A 21,720-nucleotide genomic window follows, 5' to 3' on the forward strand; every position below is an offset into this window, starting at 1 on the left:
CAACACTGAGTCAAAAAATGAATCATTAAAACCCTGGAAGTTAAAATCATGTTTAAAGTGAATAATGCGCAGCCTGCAGACAGAGATAGACGGATATAATTAGATGATGCAGAGGAGGATCAGTTACACCGAGAGAATAAAAACAGAAACCTTCAGAGTGAAGTGAGAGGAGCAACGAGAGGGAAACTCTGCAGAGAAGAGACACACGAACTTTAATAAAACATCGCGTGGGCGTCGAAGAAGAACCTGGAGGTAAATCCATCTGTTATTCATGTCGGCAAACACACACCTGCTAAAAGCAGCTTCTACAGCAGGATGGACGACGAGATAGCATCCTAGCCTCCTAGCTAACAGTAGCTGCTCCTAGCCTCCTAGCTAACAGTAGCTCCCCCTAGCCTCCTAGCTAACAGTAGCTGCTCCTAGCCTCCTAGCAAATAGTAACTCTTTCTAGCCTCCTAGCTAATAGTAGCTCTTTCTAGCCTCCTAGCTCACAGTAGCTGCTCCTAGCCTCCTAGCTAACAGTAGCTCCCCCTAGCCTCCTAGCTAACAGTAGCTCTTTCTAGCCTCCTAGCTGACAGTAGCTCCCCCTAGCCTCCTAGATAACAGTAGCTCTTTCTAGCCTCCTAGCTAACAGTAGCTACCCCTAGCCTCCTAGCTAACAGTAGCTGCTCCTAGCCTCCTAGCTAACAGTAGATCTTTCTAGCCTCCTAGCTATCAGTAACTCTTTCTAGCCTCCTAGCTAACAGTAGCTACCCCTAGCCTCCTAGATAATAGTAGCTCTTCCTAGCTTCTTCGCTAATAGCAGCTGTTCCTAGCCTCCTAGCTAACAGCAGCTCCCCCTAGCCTCCTAGATAATAGTAGCTCTTCCTATCCTCCTAGCTAACAGCAGCTCACCCTAGCCTCCTAGATAATAGTAGCTCTTCCTAGCCTCCTAGCTAACAGCAGCTCCCCCTAGCCTCATAGATAATAGTAGCTCTTCCTAGCCTCCCAGCTGATAGTACCTCTTCATAGTCTCTTAACAATAGCTCTTCCTAGCCTCCAGTAAATAGCTCTAACTAGCCTTCTGGCTAACCGTGGGTCGATTTTGCCCTCACGGGTAATAGTAGCTCTAAGTAGCCTCCCATCATAAGTAGATCCATTTTAGCCTCTTAGCTAATAGTAGCTCTCCCCAGCCTCCAGTTAATAGTAGCTCCAACTAGCCTCTAAGCTAATGGTATCGCTTCCTAGCCTCTTAGCTAAGAGTAGATCTTCCTGTTTCTTCTAGTGAATAATGAGTCCAGACTACTGCCACCTGCAGGTGTTAAGTTATTCCGTCTCAGATGCAGAACGTATTTATCAGCTGGTCATTAGTTTTAGTCGACGTCACAGTCGATCTACGTTGTCGTTGTGATGTTTCTAGGTGACAACTCTGATGATGAAACAGCCACGAACGTCCAGATTACAATTATGTTAAAAAAACATCTGGATTTCTAGATGGAAAAAGGCCAAAGGAAGAGAGAAAGAAATCAAACCAGGTGTTCTCTGCATGATCCAATTATGTCCATCTGTGTTTGACTGGTACTATACGTCCACTCTGTTTGGCTAAAAAAAAGACTTTTAGACAAGGCAAACAGAAAAACCAGCTGTCGCCAGTGACTGATTAATCACATTATTGGCTTCAGTCCGAGCAGCGCGTCGTTTCTGCGGCTTAACGAAGGCGACTGGTTCGAAGACGTATGAGGACAAAGAGATCTGTAGTGAGATTGATGAGGACAAGGAGGACACGTTTTACAGTAAGAACAAGTCTGATATCGATCGACTCCCGCGGCACCTATAACCTCCATTTACCAATTTCCTGCAGGGAACCTCAGACAAAGTACAACTGCAGTATCTGGAGCGGGTTTACCGAAACGATGGCTGTAAACCATTTAAAGAGAAACTGATGTGGAAGAGGAAGAGGTAGAGGGATGGAGAAGAGGAGGGGAAGGAAAAGGCAGAGGAGAGCAATAAAGAGGATGAGGACAGTTGAGCAACGTGACGTCAATCCAAACCCCCAAAACCCTCCTCCTCCGCGTTAACCCCAATCCTTTCTATTTATAGTCTGAAGACGCTCGCTCTTCCTCCTCCTCCTCCTCCTCCTCCTCCTCCTCCTCCCTGAAGGAGCTCTGCAGAAGAACTGGTTTCGCTCTCAGACAGCAGCCGTTTAACCGAGAGAACGTTTAAAGAATGGACTAACGTGGATTCAGTCGGAGCCGACTGTTTTCACTATGAGGCCTTAATCGTCACAAATATAATACACTTAAAAAAATAGATATAGTGCAGTTGGAAAATAAAAAAAAAATACATCTCAGTTGTGAGCAAGGACATTCTGGGCTACAGCCAAGCCCGAAGGTCTGGGATAAACCAAAACTGTTGAATACAAAGTACTTCTTCTGTTTTAGTGGCGGTTTGCTAACGTCAAAGGTGTCAAATATCCCAAAAGGAAAAGGAGAAGAAGAAGTCGTCACTTGTGTGGATGTTGGGTGTGGTGGTAGCAGAAGATCTCACTTTCTCTCTGATTTATGTCGCTGGTTTCCTTCTTGCCTCAGTTTAAAGCATTTTCTTCTTCATCTCCTCAGAAAACAAACCGTAGACAACAACAACTGAAAAGGTTGAGCTGGCAGTACATTGTAGTGACGTCCCAGCTGGTATCAAGGCTGATTCAGGCATTTTTGAAATGATCCTAACACTATCTGTCTGATCTTTAGTAGTTAACGAGGCTTCATTTCATTAAAAAGAGGATGAGCTCCTCTACACCTCTTCAACAAGGCCCTTCATTGAGTCCTCTCAGGTGTGCTGGTTAAGGTGATTAAGCACAGAGGGGAGTAACAGTCGGACATAAACCAAAACCACGTCCCTGCAGCATCAAAACGTCTTCTTGTACTTTAATGGTGGTTGTCAAAGCTGACAAAGATCCAAGAAGAAGAAGAAGATTGAAAACCATCATCATTCAATACCACCAGTAGTAAAAAGATCTGAACAGAATCCGTGGAGTCGCTCAGGTCAAAGGCTGCAGCCAAACAGCAACAACAACAAACACTCAACGCTGCAACGTTTACAAGAAGAGAAAAGTTTCCTGGAGACTAATCATCCAGAGTTTATGGCAGCGTTGGAGACCAGAACATTTCTGGACAACACCAGGTACGAGCTCCTCTACTACCCCACACCACATTAACTATCGGACTGAATCCTGTCAACTCTAGAAAAGACTTTAAGAAGCTACAGGAGACCAACTCTAGGACATTTAGGATTTGATCAACCTAAAGTCAAACAGATGAGCCCGGTCAAGTCAACTGGAGGAAGTTTCTTCCTTCTTCTTATGGATAAAATCAGTTGTATTTTGCTGTAAAGTTGCTCTTTGTTTCCATTGAAAGGTGTTTAGTGAATGAGTTGTAAAGTCTCACAATATCCCATAATTCTTTTAGATTCTTGACTTCAATTTGAAGAAGACGGAAACTGAAATCAAATGAACTGGTCACATGACGTCATCTCCGGTGACGGGAAAGTGCGAAAAGATTTTCACTTTTGCGATAAACTTTTATATCGATACATCTGAAGAACTACCTCATGAAAGCGTGAAAGAATTTTAGCTTTAGAAATCTGAGAGGTTTTTAGAAATGTAGGCGTTTCCATTACCAGCCTTTTATTGAGATATTTAGGTTTGTGCATTAACAGGAGGAATGGAAACGTAGCAGTGACGTCTAGTGACGTCACCCACATTCAGCTCCTCTAACAGTCCATCACGACTTTAAGACAAGAACATTTCAAACATTAATTCACAGCAGTTCAGATTAATTTCGTGTAGAAAAGGGAACTTAAAAAATGAACCTGTTTGATTGTGAACGTTCCTCCACCTTATTATATATCCTGTAACCAGTCGGGGGAAGTATGACTAACTTCTCCATCCCCTGGAAAACCGGGTACATATTCATCACCCCGCACGGTGAGATATTTAGAGAGCCACGCTGGAAAATAAAATGATCAGCTCCATGAAACATGAATCATCAAAAGCTTGCGTCACATTTCACAACCACAGCTTCACAAAAAAAAAAAGTCAGAGTGGGATTATTCACCCTGTGAGCTGCAGGAGGCGCAGGACTCCAGCGAGTCGGTCTCTCTTCTACAGTAACACAGTGATTCATGGCTGCAGTCTGATCCAGTCTGCCGCTGGTTATCAGAGCTCTGCCGGTGTGGTCTGGTTTCTGAGAGGCTGTGGGGGCCAAACCCTTGTCCAATGCTAACATAGAGGGGACCTTTAAACATGACTTAGGGTTAGGGTTAAGGTAGGGACTAGGGTTAGGGACTAGGGTTAGGGGTAGGGACTAGGGTAAAGGTTAGGGACTAGGGTTAGGGCTACTGGTTACTCAGGGAATGAATTATGTCCACGGAGTAAAAGGTGAAACAACTTTGAAAGAACATTTAAAGATGATTTCACGCCTTCTCACCTCCGATTTAGATTTGTTGAATTTGACCTTTTGCTGATTGTGCTTCTTGCCAGTCATCCAGCTCTGACTGCTTAATGGAGGATATTTAGAAGAGATGTCTGCAGGCTTTACTGAGTCCTGGCTTTAAGGAAACTTGAGATATAAACTATTTTAATTTCCAAATCATCACATACTTGCCAGGTGGTTTTATGTTTGTAACCTTTATCTAAGAGTGTCCAGCATCGATCAGAAGAAAGACTAAGCTCTGATAAGACTCTGGGTTAAATAACATATTGTAGCGCTGGTTCAGGTAAAACTGATCCACGGGTAAATTCAGATCTGATCTAAGACGCTGTCACACCTGAACATTGATCAGATTCAGATATAATGTTGTTGCTGTGTTGAATTCAACCTTGGTTTGGACCCTAAACACTACGTTTTATGACTGGTCATGATTTTGTAGGAAAAAGTAGAATTTCATCAGCAGTGAATGGGGCTCTGGTGTTTACTTCTGTTCTGTGGTTCATGGAGCCTCTGGACTATTTTTAGAAAACATTTACATACATATGATGAGAAGGAGTCGTGCTGCTGCCAGACTCCTCTATTAGGAGTTCACTCATCAGGTATTAAAGGCAGGAGCTGCTTCAGCCACGTTTAGCTGCTAGTTCTGGTTTTCCAGTTCATGTCTAATATTCTAATGGACAAAAACACTCAGCAGCTCCAACCAAAGTTCAGATAAACCATTATTTTTGTCTTTTTTTGTTTTTTTTCAAACTGTTCCTCTGAGACACGGCCGACAGAATTAGACTGAAAACGAAGACGGAGATCTTCTCTTTCCTCCTCGTGCTGCTGATTGTGTTTGGCTGGAGGAGAAGTGATTTTCCTCTGAGATGGACGGTGACGGTGATTCACAAAGACTGAGGCACTTTAATAAACCCTGGACGGAAGGAAACCGTGGGAAAGAGAGAAAGAAAGGAGGAGAAGGAACGACTGCTTTCACCAGAAAGTCGTTCAGAAACATGTGAAAACCTCATCATGCAGATCTGATTCAACCCTCTGCTCTTATACTGTTGTTGCTGCTCTGTACGAACAACCAGCAAAAACAAACAACATTTACTTCAAACCACTTTGGTCTTTGATCATGAGTCAGTCAGTCAGAAAACTGGATCGATGCCGAGTCTTGTGTTTCATCTTCTGAGAATCTGATTTTACCAAATCTAAATACTTCTTTGTTACAGAAAACAAACCATAGTGTTATGGAGTGTAGTATCGTTCCTGATTTCTTCAAACAGGTCCTTTCAATTCAATATCAACCAATAAAACTTGTGTCCAGCTCTTCTCTGTCGTCATAGTTTATTAATTTTAATCCAATCATGTTTCAGGCCTGACGCTGCTCTCAGAGCTGGAGCTCCTGTCATGTTCTGGACCTCATATAAACCTGGTGTTTATACTCGTATACAACAAACTGACCATAGCACCTCTCACATCACATGAACCGATTGGGGAATGCATGTGTGACTGTGTTTATACACAGCTTGTATAGCTATATCCTGCACTTTTTTATCGATCATGGCAGCGCTCTGCATCTGAGAAGAAGAGGAGATTTGATGGCAGATATCGGGCTCTGTGCAGGACACAGTGACTTATTCTAATATCAGCAGACTTTTGAAGGAGCCGGGGTTTAACGGGTCCATTCTTCAGGTCATCAACAAACTGAAAGTGTTACCTGCAATGTACGGTACTTTAATATCTCCACCTAAGGAGGGCTGACCCGGGTCTGGAAATCCCGTGCCAACCCGGTTAATCCGATGTGAAAGAAGTAAGGGTTTATGGTGCGATCACACTAAGGTCATGAAAGATGGTTTCTACTTATTTTGCTGCTGCCGGCAACACTCATTCAGTTGTATCTTTTGCCGCTTGTCGTATGAACCTACTAGGAGGTAAAAATCTAACTTTCTTATCCCCTGATCTGATCCTGAACTGATGTTAAATGTCCTAAAGTTGCTCTCCTGTAGCTTCTTAGAAGTTGTCATCTTCTTAATCAGCTTTGACTCTGGACAACCACCACTAAAATAGAAGAAGTTCTCCAGAAACCACTGAGACGTGGTTTTGGTTTAAGTCAGACCTAGAACAAATAACTACTACAGATCAGACTTGGTCCTGATAGAGGACATGGAGAGTCCGTCCATCTTTAAACGCTGTCAGTGAGTCCCTCGCTGGTTAGAATTGTCTACACATCTTTATCTACGATGTTTACTTGTTGAGCAGAGGTCACCGAAAAGTCAAAGGAAGCACTAATGAGAGAATGTGAGGTTTGTTTTCTGAGGAGATGGAGAAGAAAATGTTTTAAACAAATTAACAGAAGAAGCTCTAAGGCAAGAAGGAAACCAACGACACAAATCAGAGAGAAAGTGAGAGCCCTACAGATGAGAAGCAGCCATGGTAACGTTATGTAATTAATTGTTAATGGCAGCGTTAAGAAGCTCCCTGACTGGATCTGAAAGCAGTGGTTATATCGTTAATTAAAACTTTGACTCAAGGCTGAGAGGAGCAGTTGAACGGCAGCTGATGGATCCCAGGAAGGCGACAACGCTCGGAAATAACAGGAAACCCTCGGTGACTCTAACGGGCGTCACGTTCCTCAGCGCCTGCTCTCAACCGTTAATCAGAGCTTCTCCTCCCGAGTTATCACCATGTTCATCACCAATTAAAGGCGACGGCTCTTTGTTTTTTTTAACACTGCGCTGCTTGTTTCACTGCACGTACAACATCCTGACTACGATCAAGTTTATCTCATCCACACAGACGGGAACATTGTTCAGGTCCTTCATTGTTCTGAGCAGGGACACTCGGACCGGAGACGTTAATGAGGACACGTGAAATCCAACGGAAATGACTGATACAGTCGAATTCACCAAACGTTTAACTAAAGGAAACGCCGTCAACCCTTCAACCTCCACATTCAACACGGTTTAGAGAGTCGGCATCATTGAAGGTATTTTATTTCCAAATAAAGGAAAAGGTAGCGCCGTCTGGACACTAGCTGTATTTTTATGTTCTACGGGTTTCACTCGGAAATATCCAAGGGTTACCGTGACAACCAGTGACCGGAACATCCACAAGGAAAAGGAGATGGACGAATAGAGCACGACTTTACTTGTGGATGTAGCTTCAGGATCTTACGGTGCAACAATAAAAAAATGTATTCTTCAGTTAAATGTTCTTTCTGATTTTAAAACCAGTTTTAATCTTGAATTATTTATCTACGACCAATGGTGCGACTGGTTCATTGAAGGATTGAGTTGACCTAAAGGTAACGCCGTCCACCATTTTGGTTCCTACCACCAGATCCACCGCGACGGTAACGGCTGAAAGCGTCCACGTTGTCGACGACATTTTCTTTTTGAACAGATGAAGATCCAAATCTGCCCAGACACTAGTAATATTCTCATCTTCCTGCTGGTTCCACAGTCTATCCAAAACAGTTACCTTGGCAACCAGAGCTTGGGACGTCCACTAGCAACCAACAGTCAGCAACAAAGAGATGGAGGACGAGAGAATCATTTTATATGCACATTTTAAACCAGTTTTAATCTCCAGTGAATTATCTTTAATAGCAGACGTTCCCATCTTGAACGATTTTGCAGAATAAATGTCCTCATTCCTCATCGTTTAGAAGCTTTAAACTGAGAATCAGAGCGGCTGAGTCAGAACACTTTTCTATAATGTGGCCTCAATTCTAGAGGATGAATCCCTCTGCGATAAACTGTGATTTAAATGGAGCTCAAATGTTTTGGACCAGAATCCATTATCGTCCCTGGAGCCACACAGACGTCCAGAAGAAATATGCAAAGTACAAGAGAAACAGAAGAGAGAACGTGGTGTTTCAAACATCTGCATGAGGCCCGTCCTCCTGAAGAAGGATGAAAGGGAGCAGGGAGGAGATCTCGCCCGTTCGCTCTGTAATTGTCAAATTTATGCGAACTGTGCTGCTAACGGAGGAGGCGGCGGTGGAGAGGATTTTTAAAATCCCAGGAGGGGCGGGCGGCCATACAGCAGCCACCTGAACGATAACGGAGCTCATTTAATTTCCTCAGTGTGCTGGGAGTCTGCACCGAGACAACATGAGAAGATGAAGGCAGTGTGTGTGTATAAATATATATATATATTTATACAGTGAATGCATGTGATTGGCTGACAGGTTTATTTACTGTCCCAGCGTCCGTGTCTTGACCCCAACATGTAATAAAGCGACTTATGAATCTGAACGCTGACGTGTTTCTTCAAGGCGAGACGGAGGCGTCAGATATTCTAGTTCATTGCGGAGATAAAAATAAAATCCAATACGCTCTTCAGAGGCTGAGGTCATGTGGAGCAAACACACAGATTACTTTCCCAATCGACAGCACAAGACGGACAGAGGAACTGTACAAAGACCACGTAACATGAGGGTGAGGCTAGGGCTTTGGTTTGAATAAGAAGATCTTATGTTGAAATTGACTCCATGTTATACAGATCAAGGCTCCTCCATCCATATTATTGCACCTTATCACTTATCCTTCGTATCTATATTTCTGTATTATTGGACTGGAAGAAACATTTATTGGACTGAATCCAGTTGACTCTAGAAAAGACAAGGATTTAACATCAGATCAGCTTGATTGGGACGTCTATTTCTGAGCCGTATGACCATGAATCCAGAAAGTGTTTAAAAACAGCAGCTGGACTTTGAGAAGATGTTTCATCTGAGTATCTTCTTCAGTTCTAAGGGACTGGTGGGAAGTTGAGGTTGAGGGTACTCACACCAACACGGGCCTGACGGCGTTGTTCATGTTGCCGTAGGCCGCTCGGCCCAGCAGCTCTCTGAAGCAGCTCTCGGCCAGAGCCGCCGGGTTCTCCTCGCCATCCTGGCCGGCCACCGACGGAGTGCTGGGGTGGCCCGTCCTGCAAGACAGAAAGACGAGCGTGAAACACAAAGGAATATGGTTAAATCATCGTAGCATCAGCAAGAATTCACAGGGGTTTAAGTTTGAAACATGACACGTCTGTTAACAGAGAAAAAACAGTCGCACCTAGCTTCCTAGTTTCCTAGCCTCCTACATAACATTAGCTCTTCCTGTTTCCTCTTTTGAAGGACGAATCCAGACTGCTGCCACCTGCTGGTGGTGTGAAGACTTATTTACACTGAGGTGCAGAACATATGAACCAGTTGGTCGTTGGTTTTAATCTTTGTGGTGCGTTCAAGTGCAGGAGTTGCAGGAGTTTACCTGTAACTCTAAGCAGCGGCTACAAGGGTAGAATTTTTTTCTTGACTGTAAGAAATTCAAGGTTTTTCCATAAAACGTCCCCAAACAAACAACAGGTGTGTTTGAGACACTCGAAGAAGCATCAGCAATGCTTTCCACTTCAGGGCTAATAACAAGCTTTAGAGGCCTTTCATCGCTCTTAATAAAAACCCCACTTGTTGTAAAACGTGGCTCCTAATAAAACCCATTTCACTTGCAAATGAACTTGAAAAGGAGGCGTCCTCCTCCTCTCATTTAATAAAGATGCTTTCTGGAGCAGCAGAGGATTCTTTCCAGCAGATATTGGTCTTAAGGCCGGAGCTGCATCCCAATAAAATAAGCAATAAGATTTCAGACTAAGGCTCTGGAGAAGTGACAGTGAGCTGGATGAGAAACGGTCGTAGCTACGGCTGAAATAAAAAGACAAGGACCAAGATCTGTCAGCAACAGTTCAAGGTAAGAATGAAATGACATCACTCCAACACGACAAAGAGTCAGAATTAGAGCTTTAACTAAAAAATGTAAGATGTAACTGAACCTGAATTGATTCATTAGTTTTTTAGTTTTCTGTTTTCAAAGAGTCACTCAAAGAGTGTTTGCAAGAGGTTGTTCATTTTGGTGGTTTGTGATGATACGGTGGTAACAGTGTAGGAATAGTATAATAATAACAGACATGATATGAAGGACTTTGGTTCATTTGGTTTGTCCCCAACTATGGCGGCCGCCTCCTCCAGGAAATTACAAAAATCATCACAAGAGATTTCTAAGAATGAAATATGCTGTAAACAAACTCCATTACTCTCCTGTCTGTCGCCACGTTAAGCTCCGCCCCAAACAATCTGATTGGTCCCATAGATCTTTGCAGGAGCATAAATAGTTCCCAACAGAGAGACTCTAGACCATGTTTAAACAACATTAAGTGTTTTCTTCATTCATGTGCTGCGTGTTTAGAGATATTATGGAGGCGTCTGGTGGTTCAGTCTGAGGTCAGGACCATTTAAATGAAGATTACTGCTCCACAGTGGAAGCGTCCTGTTCTATAACTCTCAACAGTCAACTGCCAACGCCTCAGAAATAATTACGTCTCACGACCGTGCCATCTATCTCCTGTAGGGTAGAGCTGTGAAACGTCAGCTGACAGCGAGGTTAGAGTTCAGCTCATTTGAGGCCTGAGTGGCGAGGTGTGAAATCTGAGGAGTGTGACCTCCTGCTGAGGGGAGCGACGCCGTGGTCCCTGGAGGTGACCTCATCCTCCACCTTCACTGTTAATCTCCATCAGTGCATCAGACCATCCTTCACACTCAGGCTTCAGTCGCTTTGACACCATCTTGAAATAATTCTGGATGCAGTGATTGATGTGGCAATAACAACTGAACCCAATAAGTTGAATAAGGTCAACGGGACTTGTAGAATTTCTTGAAAATTCAAGAAATTCTACAAGTTCTACACCTTTTGGATGACAATGACCTGGATGGACCTTCACAGACAAACTCCCAGATACAACAGAGGGAAGTCGTCTGTCATCAGTTTCACTTAATTAAGGAGAGACGTTCTGACAAAGTTGTGTTGTGATGTGATGCTACATGTCCTTTAGATCCCTAAAGTCTTTTCATCTTCTTCTTTGCGTTCTTGTTGTTCTTACACTGAGACACTGTAGCTAGGTGTTTCATTTACTTTATATATATATATTTTTTGTTGTAAATTTAACTTCTACCTCATTCATATTATTCTTATTTTCTTGTTCTTATACCGATGCCTTGTTCATAATTGTTTTTCATATCCAGTGACTTCAAAGGAGACAAAATCATTTCCAATCTGTCATCAAAGTGATCTTGGTTCTTGTTCTTTTTGTTCTTCTTCTTCTTTGTGTTCTTCTTGTTGTTCGTCTTGTTCTTGCAGTTCTTTTTGTTCATCTTGTTGTTGTTCTTATTGTTCTTGAAGTTCTTCTGCTCCTTCTTCTGGTTGTACTGAATGATAACTGCCTTTACCCACCTCATCAAGCCCCCACATTGACATTCTTAGTGTTGTTGCTGTTGTTCTTGTTCTTTTTGTTTTTCTTTTTGTTCTTTCAGTTCTTGCAGGAATATTCTAACCCTGTGAAACTGAATGAACTTCATTCATGATGCTCCTTGATGACAAATTCACTAGATCCCAAACTGATGAAGCAGACTCCCACTATCAACCTCCATCCCCCTGAGAAGGCCCATGTCCATTCTCTGATCACCCAGTCACAAAGGAGACCTACACACTATCAGGAAGGTGGGATTCATTTCTTCATATCTCTTTTATTCCTGCTACTATACCTCAGAATTTCAGACGTGGTCTCCTTTTGGTCGTAGTTGTAAAACCGTGGGACGTTAAATTCAAATTTTCTGCTCACCCAGCGCATCGTTTCATCCTCCTTTCATTCATTACAACTTACAGTATATAGAAGCAACAGGGTCCTTGTTAGAAGTGAAATAGTATTTCTCTGTGGAGTTCTCGAGTCCCCAGGAGCAGCTCAACACTTTCCTCAGACGCTCAATCATCACACGAAAAAAAAAAAAAAAGAAGAAACTACTACAGCCTCCTCTAAGTTTGCTCTGAACAGTTCATTAAACAATAACAACCCGCCTTCTATTACAGTGGAGATTTTCATTTCTGTCTCTCATTTTCTTGCTTCTAACAAGCAATGAGCATTTAATTTCCCCTGAACCGCCTGTGTGGGCTGACAGTAATTGCATTGTTTCCCTCCTGAGACCCGGCTGCCTACAGTCCATCTGTGACCGGGCTTATTGCTGAGGAAGTGATTTACTATTACATTATTTTATCAATACAACACATAACGGGAGGCCGCCTTGGTCTCCTGCCAGGACCCTTCTGATTCTTGGCAGCTCTGCAAGAAATGACAAATTTGTGCAGAAGTTGTTTTTTGTTTTCTTCTTCGTGCTCATATGGAGGAGACGGCTCAACAGGGCGACGGGGAAATACAGAAAGGAAGCAAAGGGGAAGTTTATGTGGTACAAAATCATACTTGGGTGTTACCACACCCCATCGAGACTTCATAAGAGCTGCATCCATCCAGGCGTTTCTAAAATGACTGGGTTGGACGGGTCTTCAGCAAAGTCTGATGTTCTGTGCTTATGAGTTTTAGGTTTCCCATCAAAAAACAAAACAAAAAAACTAAATTGAAGGCGAGATGGACCAAAGCGTGGAACAAACAAACCGCTGAAAAACCTTGAAGACCAGCTACTATAAGGCTAACACAAAAGTAAAAGTAGACACGACCCCACAAACTTTCAGAATAACCTGAAACCTTCAATCAGAATGAGAGAAAAGTCTCCATGTGAACCCAGCTTTTACCGTGGGGGTGACCAGTCTGGTCTGGTCTGGTCTACGTGGGTCCTACATGTCCAAGTAACATCCACATGAATGTTCAAAGGTCCAAAAGTTTCCCAGCAGAACTTGAATTGTCACCATATGGTGTCTGTGGTCATAATGTTGTGGCTGATCGATATCAAGGTTATATATTTTACATTCAATAGAGGGCGCTCTAGTGCTAGTCCTATATTTATCCAAAAGTTACTTCAGTTGTGTAAAAATTAGCAACAGGCAGGGTTAGCATTGAGATGTGTGGGTTGTGCTACAAAGTTGACTATGTTGTAAATTGCACTGTTGCATATTTGTAAGTGAAATAAAATCCTCCTGGTGTAATGTGTTTCTTTGTAATGTGGACATTGTGTTTATGCTTCATGTGTGATTGATTGTTTTCTGAGTGTGGATTTAATGTGGCGGTCAGGAGAAATGAAAGGCGAGGCGGCAGGGATGAAGGGAATTAAGGAAAGTTGGAGGTCAGACTCGTTGCAGACGTGGGAGTTCGTCAGTGTAATTGTGCAGCAGGTGGAACTTTTATTTTCTTTGTCCCTGTTTCTACACGCCGGCCACGTCCGCCTCGGCCGAGAAGCAATTAAACGAATCCGACGCCCTTGACCGCGGCTTCCCACCAGGTCTGCCGAGGCTCGATTAGAAAAGCCTCCACGGCGGCGGCGCCGCGGGGCCAAAGCGGCCGGTACCGTGTCAGGGAACAACATCGTCCACAGAAAAACAAGTTATTTACAAAGAGGACGACGTCTGAGTCTCGCTCTCAAACCGGGAACCTCCAACTCGGCCGACGGACAAACATCGCCAGCATTAACCAAGAGGACCCACGGTTACCAAACGCCATAGGAACGAAGGAGCATTATGCAGCTTAGGAGTTGTGAAGAACCGGTGTGGACCTGTGGAAGGATGGAGTGAAGTTTCAGAGTCCGGTTTTAATATTTAACGAGGTGTCCTTCCTGTTTAACCTCACACATCCTCCTCTCCGCCTTCAAACAGCACACATCTGACGACCGGATCTACTCATTAAGTCACAGCAAAGACCATTAGAAACGTCTGGAACGCCGCCCATTAACGCGGAGATGTTCCCCGAGGTGATGGAGGAATATATGCAACATAATTACACATGGATTATGGGACGGGCTGCGTTTCCATCCAAACCTCAGAGGACGGGATGTGGTGATTGGACGGTTAGGACCAGAGGATTCAAAAGACAAACCGTCGACTACAAAAAGTAGAGAAACGATCCACTGATCCTCAGAGAGCTACACATCTAGACCCAATCTGAGAGGATGTAAACCAATCAGCCACAACATTATATAGGAGAAGTGAAGCATGTCGAGCATCTTGAAAACAACTTTCTGAACCTGGTATTCATTCATGTGGACCAGATGTAGACCAGACCAGTCCAGACCAGACCCAGAATACCCATGTCCATTCACTGATGAGTCACCACAAGTGAGACCTACACAATATTAGGAAGGTGGTCATAATGTTATGTCTGATCCAGAGTGACTTAGGAACTGGTGTCATTACACAATGAAATGATCCAATTAGCCAATAATTACCTACAAATAAGAGAACGTCTTCTACTGTGGGAACTCTACGAGTTCAGATTACCTGGTGTCAGGTTGTTTTTTTGGGGTGAATCCTGCTTTAAAGAGATAATAAAAAGGGCCATCGCTGCACATCGTACCAGGATAGAAGAGAACTGAATCCACATTATAAAATCCTCTGCAGCTCAGTCTCTAGAGAGACTCTGTTTGACCGTCCATGGATGGATGGATGGATGGATGGATGGATGCAACATTTCATTACGTTCTCATATTGACAATAAAGACTCTTGATTCTCGAGTCCTCTCTACTTTATGCAGAAGAAAAAAAGGAAACAGCAGCAGAAGAAGAAGAAGAAGAACCCCCCATCAATAAATAAATAAATGAATAAAAAAAATCAGGGTCTGAAAATAACTTTTTTGTTCACATGGAAACCAGAGAAATGAGACGAGGATGTTAGAGGAGAAGACCTTGAGGAAAGACACTAAAGCCTGTTCTGGTGGACGAGTTCGTGGACGAGTGGGTAAATATGACAGCGTTGGTAACAGAATAGATGAGGGATCTCTTCGTCTGCTTCACTGACTTTATATCTGACACATTAGGCTGTGAAAAGCATTTCTGATTTCCACCTGGTTAAATAAACACAAACACAAACCTTATGTTCACTCACTCACTAAAAGCCCTCGTCTTCATCCGGACATTTCAAAATGTGAATAAGAGGTTTAGAAGAAGCTGCTTCTGCTCAGTGACTGACGAACTAATTCAACTAGAATCACACGAGAACCACTTATTTAGCAGCTGACGTGGATGCTAACGTTCTCTAATTCTCTAATGGCTGTCTCTTTAATTTGTCTGAGCAGAAAAGACTTTTAATATGCATTCATTGGATAGTTTGTGTTTCTTTACATTCTACCTCAGAAATATGTTTTTTTTGGCTGAGAAATAATTAAAGGAACGTTTCTCAGTCAGAATTTGTCTGTTATATCAATCTGTTAAAAAAGAAATTGGTAGAAAATTCCCTTTGTATCCAAACTCTATTGACCTATCTGAGAATATATTGGTGTCGATACCTTCTGGCTGCTTCAGCTCTCTCCACAATCACTAAGTACCTTTTTTTTTTTTTATTATCGACCCAGTATCAGAAATCATATGGAATCGTTGGTTGAAAGCACCTATAGCGCCCCCTGGTGATGTTTTAATTAATGTTGATTCTGTATGTTGTATTAATGTCTGTATTAATGTTGGTTTGTAGTATCTGCTGCACATCAAACTGCCCCATAGGACAATAAAGTTAAACTGTCACAGTGACATGGAGACATCATGTGAAGGTTTAGGTTTTATTCTAATTAATTCAGTGACGAAAGCAATAAATTCTAATATTTCCTCCTTGTAAGTAATTAACGGGGAGTGTCGTTGTTAAGGAACGTCACTCAAACCTGTTCTGAATCAGAAGCTCTAAAGAAGAAGGAAGAGGGAAGGAGAATAGAGCAGATGGTGGATCAGAGGGAATAAAGTCCAGGTAAAAGGCTGAGGAGAGGATGAACCACGTCAGGACGCTTCTCAGCGTCAGGATTTCACTGTTCGCGTGGTCTCTGGGTCTGGATCTGAGTAAATATGAGGGAGTCTGAGGCGTGAGGGGAGCGAGTCGGGGCCGTAAATCCTGGGCTCAAGAGCAGGTGAAGGTTTCTACTCCTTCGATCCAGAGCGATTTACAGCTGATCCCACGGCAGGATTTACTTTAGAGCCCGACTCTCGTCTACGCGGCCGGAGAATGTTAACGGAGGGAAAGGTCAAAGGAGGAAAACGGACGAGGAGAAAGATTCAGGACACGAAGCTCAGACAGAAACAACTTTGACTACTATATACGGAGGCCGTTCATTACTCTACTGTACTTTAAGCATATATGCCAGTATCTTTATTCCAACATATTCTATTATTTATATTTCATACTCCTCACGCTTTACTCTTAATCTTAATGACTAACGAGGACGATGCAGCTTCACAAGGCTCATAATTAAAAGATTTATATGTAATTTACTGAACTCTGATTAGTGATTGTTTATAGAATATACATAGAAAACGTCCTCGTTAAAGCTCTCGTCAGTTTTCATGGTGGTTTTCATGGTTTTCATGGTGGTTTTCATGGTTTTCATGGTGGTTTTCATGTTTTTTATGGTGGTTTTCATGGTTTTCATGGTGGTTTTCATGTTCGTCTACAGGACAACAACAGATTCAACACAGATGACTCAGTTCAACCTTGAACCTCTTTCCTGAGCTGGAGCAGAAACAAACCCACAATAAATCATCTACGCTGAGAAAAGATAAGAGCAGCAAAACGAAAACAAACCGGGGACAGTCTGAAAGAACTCAACCACAGAAGAAGAAATGGGACGTTTCCTTTCAGACAAATTAAATCTGCCTCAACACAAAGATTAAAGAGGAAACAACGTCCAGTCACATCAACGTCCACCTCTAAGTCCCCGTGTCCACACCTGGTCTCATTCATTTAAATGTGTCTCCATTAACTGAGATCTGGTCTCAGTCTGTGTCAGTCAGCAGCAGCGCCACCATGTGGTCAGTTCAATATTATATCAGCTGCTGCCTCTGATGGATCTCTACCTACCACTGGACCAGAACCAGGGAGGGAGGGAGGAAGGAAGGAAGGAAGGAAGGAATTAAATAAGGAAAAAGGGAAGGAAAAGAGGAAGTAAGGAGCAAAGGAAGGACAAAAACCTAGGAAGGAGGAAGAAGTCAATGAAGGAAGGAAGGAAGGAAGGAAGGAAGGAAGGAAGGAAGGAAGGAATAAGCAGGAAGGAAAGATGGAAGGGAGGAAGGAAGGAAGGAAGGAAGGAAGGAAGGAAGGAAGGAAGGAATCAAATAAGGAAAAAGGGAAGGAAAAGAGGAAGTAAGGAGCAAAGGAAGGACAAAAACCTAGGAAGGAGGAAGAAGTGAATGAATGAAGGAAGGAAGGAAGGAAGGAAGGAAGGAAGGAAGGAAGGAAGGAAGGAAGGAAGGAAGGAAGGAAGTGCCTCCTGTGACCTGACCTCAGGTCAGATCTGAACTACTTCATAGTTTAAAGTAAATCAGTAAATCCATCGTATCGCTCCTTAAAAACAACAAACATCATCATCAGTCTGAGTTTTAAAGAGTTGAATCTGGTTTCCTCACAATAACACTCAGTCCCTGAAGGCAGGAAGGAGGAAGGAAGGAGGAAGGAAGGAGGGAGGAGGGAGAACAGTGTGGTTTACTCTGATTGCTGCCCACAGAAAAGCACCAGTGACTCATGTATAATTGATTGAGTGTGAATTTTTTTTGTGTGGCTCATTAACAAGGTCACCTCCAAACTAGAATAGCTCTCACCTCAGAGAAACAGACGGAGGCTGGAGAATAGAACAGGAGGTTTATTTTTTCCTTGTGAGGATCAGACCGTCATGAGACGGCAGACGGATCCATCCAGAAACCTGTTACAGCCTATGGAGAAATAAGCTTCCCCATGGCTGTGAAAAGGGGGCGTGGCCTTATCAGTGTCGTGACCCCACAATTTCAAATGTCACCTGAAATCATATCTAAATAAAACCTCACTGATTGACCTTAAATTGGAAACAGACGTGTTTAAGTGGCTTTGATATCAAGAACTAGGGAATGACATTAAATATGAAGCAAAACCAATGATGTTATTCATATATTTATAGAGTTAAACACTGAACGGATAGAGATAAATAACAGGAGGGTTAATGCAGCTTTGATTATGACCCTAAAAGAGCTTTTATAGCACTGCAGCATGTTGAAGCTGTAACTTACATACGTAGCCTACACCACTCCGTAACACTAGGCGGCGCTGTGTCTTTTCTTTTTTACCAGTCGGGTTCATTTTTGTTTCATTTTCAACGATAGCGACTGAAACTTTGAACCCTTCCTCCATGTGTTCCAACTTTACTGATCCAAAACAATCAGAAAACTGTGTAAACTGTATAAACGATATTAAATAAAGAGTCGGCTCAAACGGTAGGAAGTGGTCAGCTGATCTGATCTGATCTGATCTGTTTGTGGGTTTTCTGAGTCGTACCTGTCCAGGTCCTCGCTGTCCTGCATGTTGAACAGCATGGACGGGATGAGTTTGTCCATGTGCTGAGGCTCCCAGATGATGGCCTGCAGCTCGTCGTTCACCGTCTTCCTCACGACGCCCTGGAGACCTTTGATCCCGGCCACGCGAATCCTGACAACACAGAGACAGAGACAGATAAATGGAGAGGCAACACCTGGTTGCTACTACGACGCCATTTAAAAAGGAGCTAAAGCTAGCCTAGCTATGCTAAATGTTAGCGCACGCCACCGTAAACCACCAATAGAAAGCAGTGACCCTATGAACCGGATGAGGCCACGCCCCCTTATGGCTGAAAACAATTTAAAAGATAAAACTCTGAGGTTTTTTCTGTTCCCCCAAAGAGAGAGGGACAAAAGAAGGAATTTATGACTTCGGGAAATAAAACAGGTGGACAAAGACAGAAGCATTTCATCACTTTAAATTGTGATGCTAATGACACTTTAAATTATGATGCTAACGTCACTTTAAATTATGATGCTAACATCACTTTAAATTGTGATGCTAACGTCACTTTAAATTATGATGCTAACGTCACTTTAAATTATGATGCTAATGTCACTTTAAATTATGATGCTAACGTTAGCTAATGTCACAGTTGTTAATTATAATATTAAAAAGTTAAAATGTTAAAAAGTCAAAGTAGTGGATGGAAGGAAAGAACCAAAGAGAGAAGGGCAGATGGATGAAAGAAAGAATGTAGTAGGGAAGGAAGGACGATTAGAAAAGCAGAAAGCCGGGTGAACAAATGAAACTGTTTATGAATCAGAACCTCTGAGAGGACTCGGATTTTCACAATAAGACCAGTGACTGTGGAGGAGACAGTTATTAACACCACAAATGAGGCTGAGAGGCCTCCAGGTTTTGTTTTGATGCGCTGCTGATACGTATTAGAGTCAAAGCGTGGGCGTCTCAGTGGCACGAGGCGTCTGGTAAAGTGATGGACTCGGTTATTTTTATCATGGCCGACAATGAGGCTGGCAGCAAAACAGAGTCTGTCTTCAGAGCAATACGTCTACTGAGGTCTGGCCTTTCAACTCCATCACTTTACAGCTACATTCATCTATGAGATGTGTCACCAGCTCTTTAACATGTCACTCACTCACATTCTGTGGTTTTGTTTGTGTTTCCTGGTTAAGATCAACAGATACACAACACAGACAATAAATACGACCACACAATTAAAACCATAACAATTAATTAGTTAATTATCTAAAGGATGGGAAGAGAAGAGCAGAAGGATATAAGTAGCAAGGAATGAAGGAAGGAGGGATGGAAAGAAATAAGGAAGGAAGGAGGGATGGAAAGAAATAAGGAAGGAAGGAAGGAAGGAAGGAAGGAAGGAAGGAAGGAAGGAAGGAAGGATGGAAAGAAATAAGGAAGGAAGGAAGGAAGGACATAAAGAAGGAAGAAAGAAAGAAAGGAAGGAGGGAAGGAAGGAAGGAAGGAAGGAAGGAAGGAAGGAAGGAAGGAAGGACATAAAGAAGGAAGAAAGAAAGGAAGTAAGAAGGGATGGAAATAAAAAAGGAAGGAAGGAAGGAAGGAAGGAAGGAAGAAGACAAAGTGCACAGAATTAAAACCTTCATAATCGATTTGTAAATAAATCTCTAAAGCAGGTGAAGAGAAAAGCAGAACAAACACAGAGAACAACAAGGGACCCAGTAATGAACCCTGAGGGACTCCGGACTAAACGTCCTTCGTCTCCAAACACGAGTCTTATTTAAACCACTGGTCCCATCTGTCTCTTCCACGTTGTGTTGTGTTTGTTTTTATCGTGACCTCCAGGAAGTTTGTCTTAGCATCTATAGGTGGTGTGTTCATCCAGCATGAAAAATAAATAAAGGATAAAACACCACAGACATTGAAGAGGAGCCTCTCGGAGACGTGGGGGATGTTAAAGTATCTCCACATATTCCCTGTAGATGTAAAGAGGAGTCGGGTTTCCTCTTAAAGTCCAATATGTCTCCCCACAAACACCATTCCAGGACGATTTCGCCAATTGGGTAAAAAGTAATAACAGCAAAACAGCCGATATTTCAGACTCGGTACGGCTCTAACAGACACTAGTGTGGTTTTCTTATTGTTATTCTCCTCTGCTTAAAATCCCTCAGGCTTCCTTTTTATAAATATGCTCCCCTCGTCTCTAAAAATGATTATCTTCCCTCGGTCCCAGATTGATGCTGGCTACAGTCTGCATCCAAAGAAATCACCGCCCACTAAATCACCAACTGTTTGCACAGAGTTACAGCAAAAAAAATAAAAATGATGCACAACTTATAAACTAAGAGTTGCTTCATAATACACTTAATTGAGTTCTTAAAGAGACCAGAGCATCAGGTGGAGGTAAAACACAACTCAAATATGGAGGGCGAGGGCAGAGGAGTCCAGTTTTCACATGATTTATGGCCAGTGCTTCATTTCAGCCTGGAGTTAAGTTCTCCTGTGATGGTGTTAGAGCCATGAGGTCTCAGAGGGAAGGAGAGGACATGAAATATGGATGAAGACGAGATATATTCAACTCTGTATTCACTGGATTCAGGCGGGATGAAAGCTGCCCCTGCCCCCTCCTCACTGGTGGATGATGCCGTGGGTAGTGCATGAAACGAGTAAGATATCTTTGTAATAACCAAAAAAAAAAAAAATAATAATGATAATTCTGAAGGCTTTAATTTGATGTTTTCTTTTAAACTAATGCTGAACCTCATCAGTTTTCATATGAACGTGAAGTAACAGCTGCTCCAGGGAGATAAAAGAGCAAAATTAAACTATTTGCCATTTTGTTGATTAAATTTAAGATAATTAAAAATCTGTGAAATCAAAGAAAAATCTTCAAATATTGGAAAATTTGGAAATTATTTTAACTAAATCCAAAGAGCAAAGAGCAGGCTGAAACTACGACGACTGGACTGGTGGTTTACACACCGGATATTTAACGGTTCTTCTTCATTTTACACAAAGTTAATGATTTAGGACAATGGTT

The 21,720-nt window shown here is 42.6% G+C and overlaps 1 protein-coding gene across 2 annotated transcripts in view; it reads right to left on the reverse strand.

Moving 5' to 3' along the window:
* The window catches only part of efr3a (EFR3 homolog A (S. cerevisiae)), an 81,583-nt gene that overhangs the window by 21,674 nt on the left and 38,189 nt on the right, over positions 1–21,720 (reverse strand). For both annotated transcript variants that reach the window (XM_047589832.1, XM_047589831.1), the window contains 2 exons: positions 18,705–18,854; positions 9,246–9,386 (listed from right to left, as the gene is read on the reverse strand). In XM_047589832.1, coding sequence (XP_047445788.1) covers positions 9,246–9,386; positions 18,705–18,854 — 291 coding nt within the window. The remainder of the gene's footprint in view (positions 1–9,245; positions 9,387–18,704; positions 18,855–21,720) is intronic.

This window comes from Mugil cephalus, chromosome 7 (assembly GCF_022458985.1).
Source record: "Mugil cephalus isolate CIBA_MC_2020 chromosome 7, CIBA_Mcephalus_1.1, whole genome shotgun sequence".
Lineage (NCBI taxonomy): Eukaryota > Metazoa > Chordata > Actinopteri > Mugiliformes > Mugilidae > Mugil > Mugil cephalus.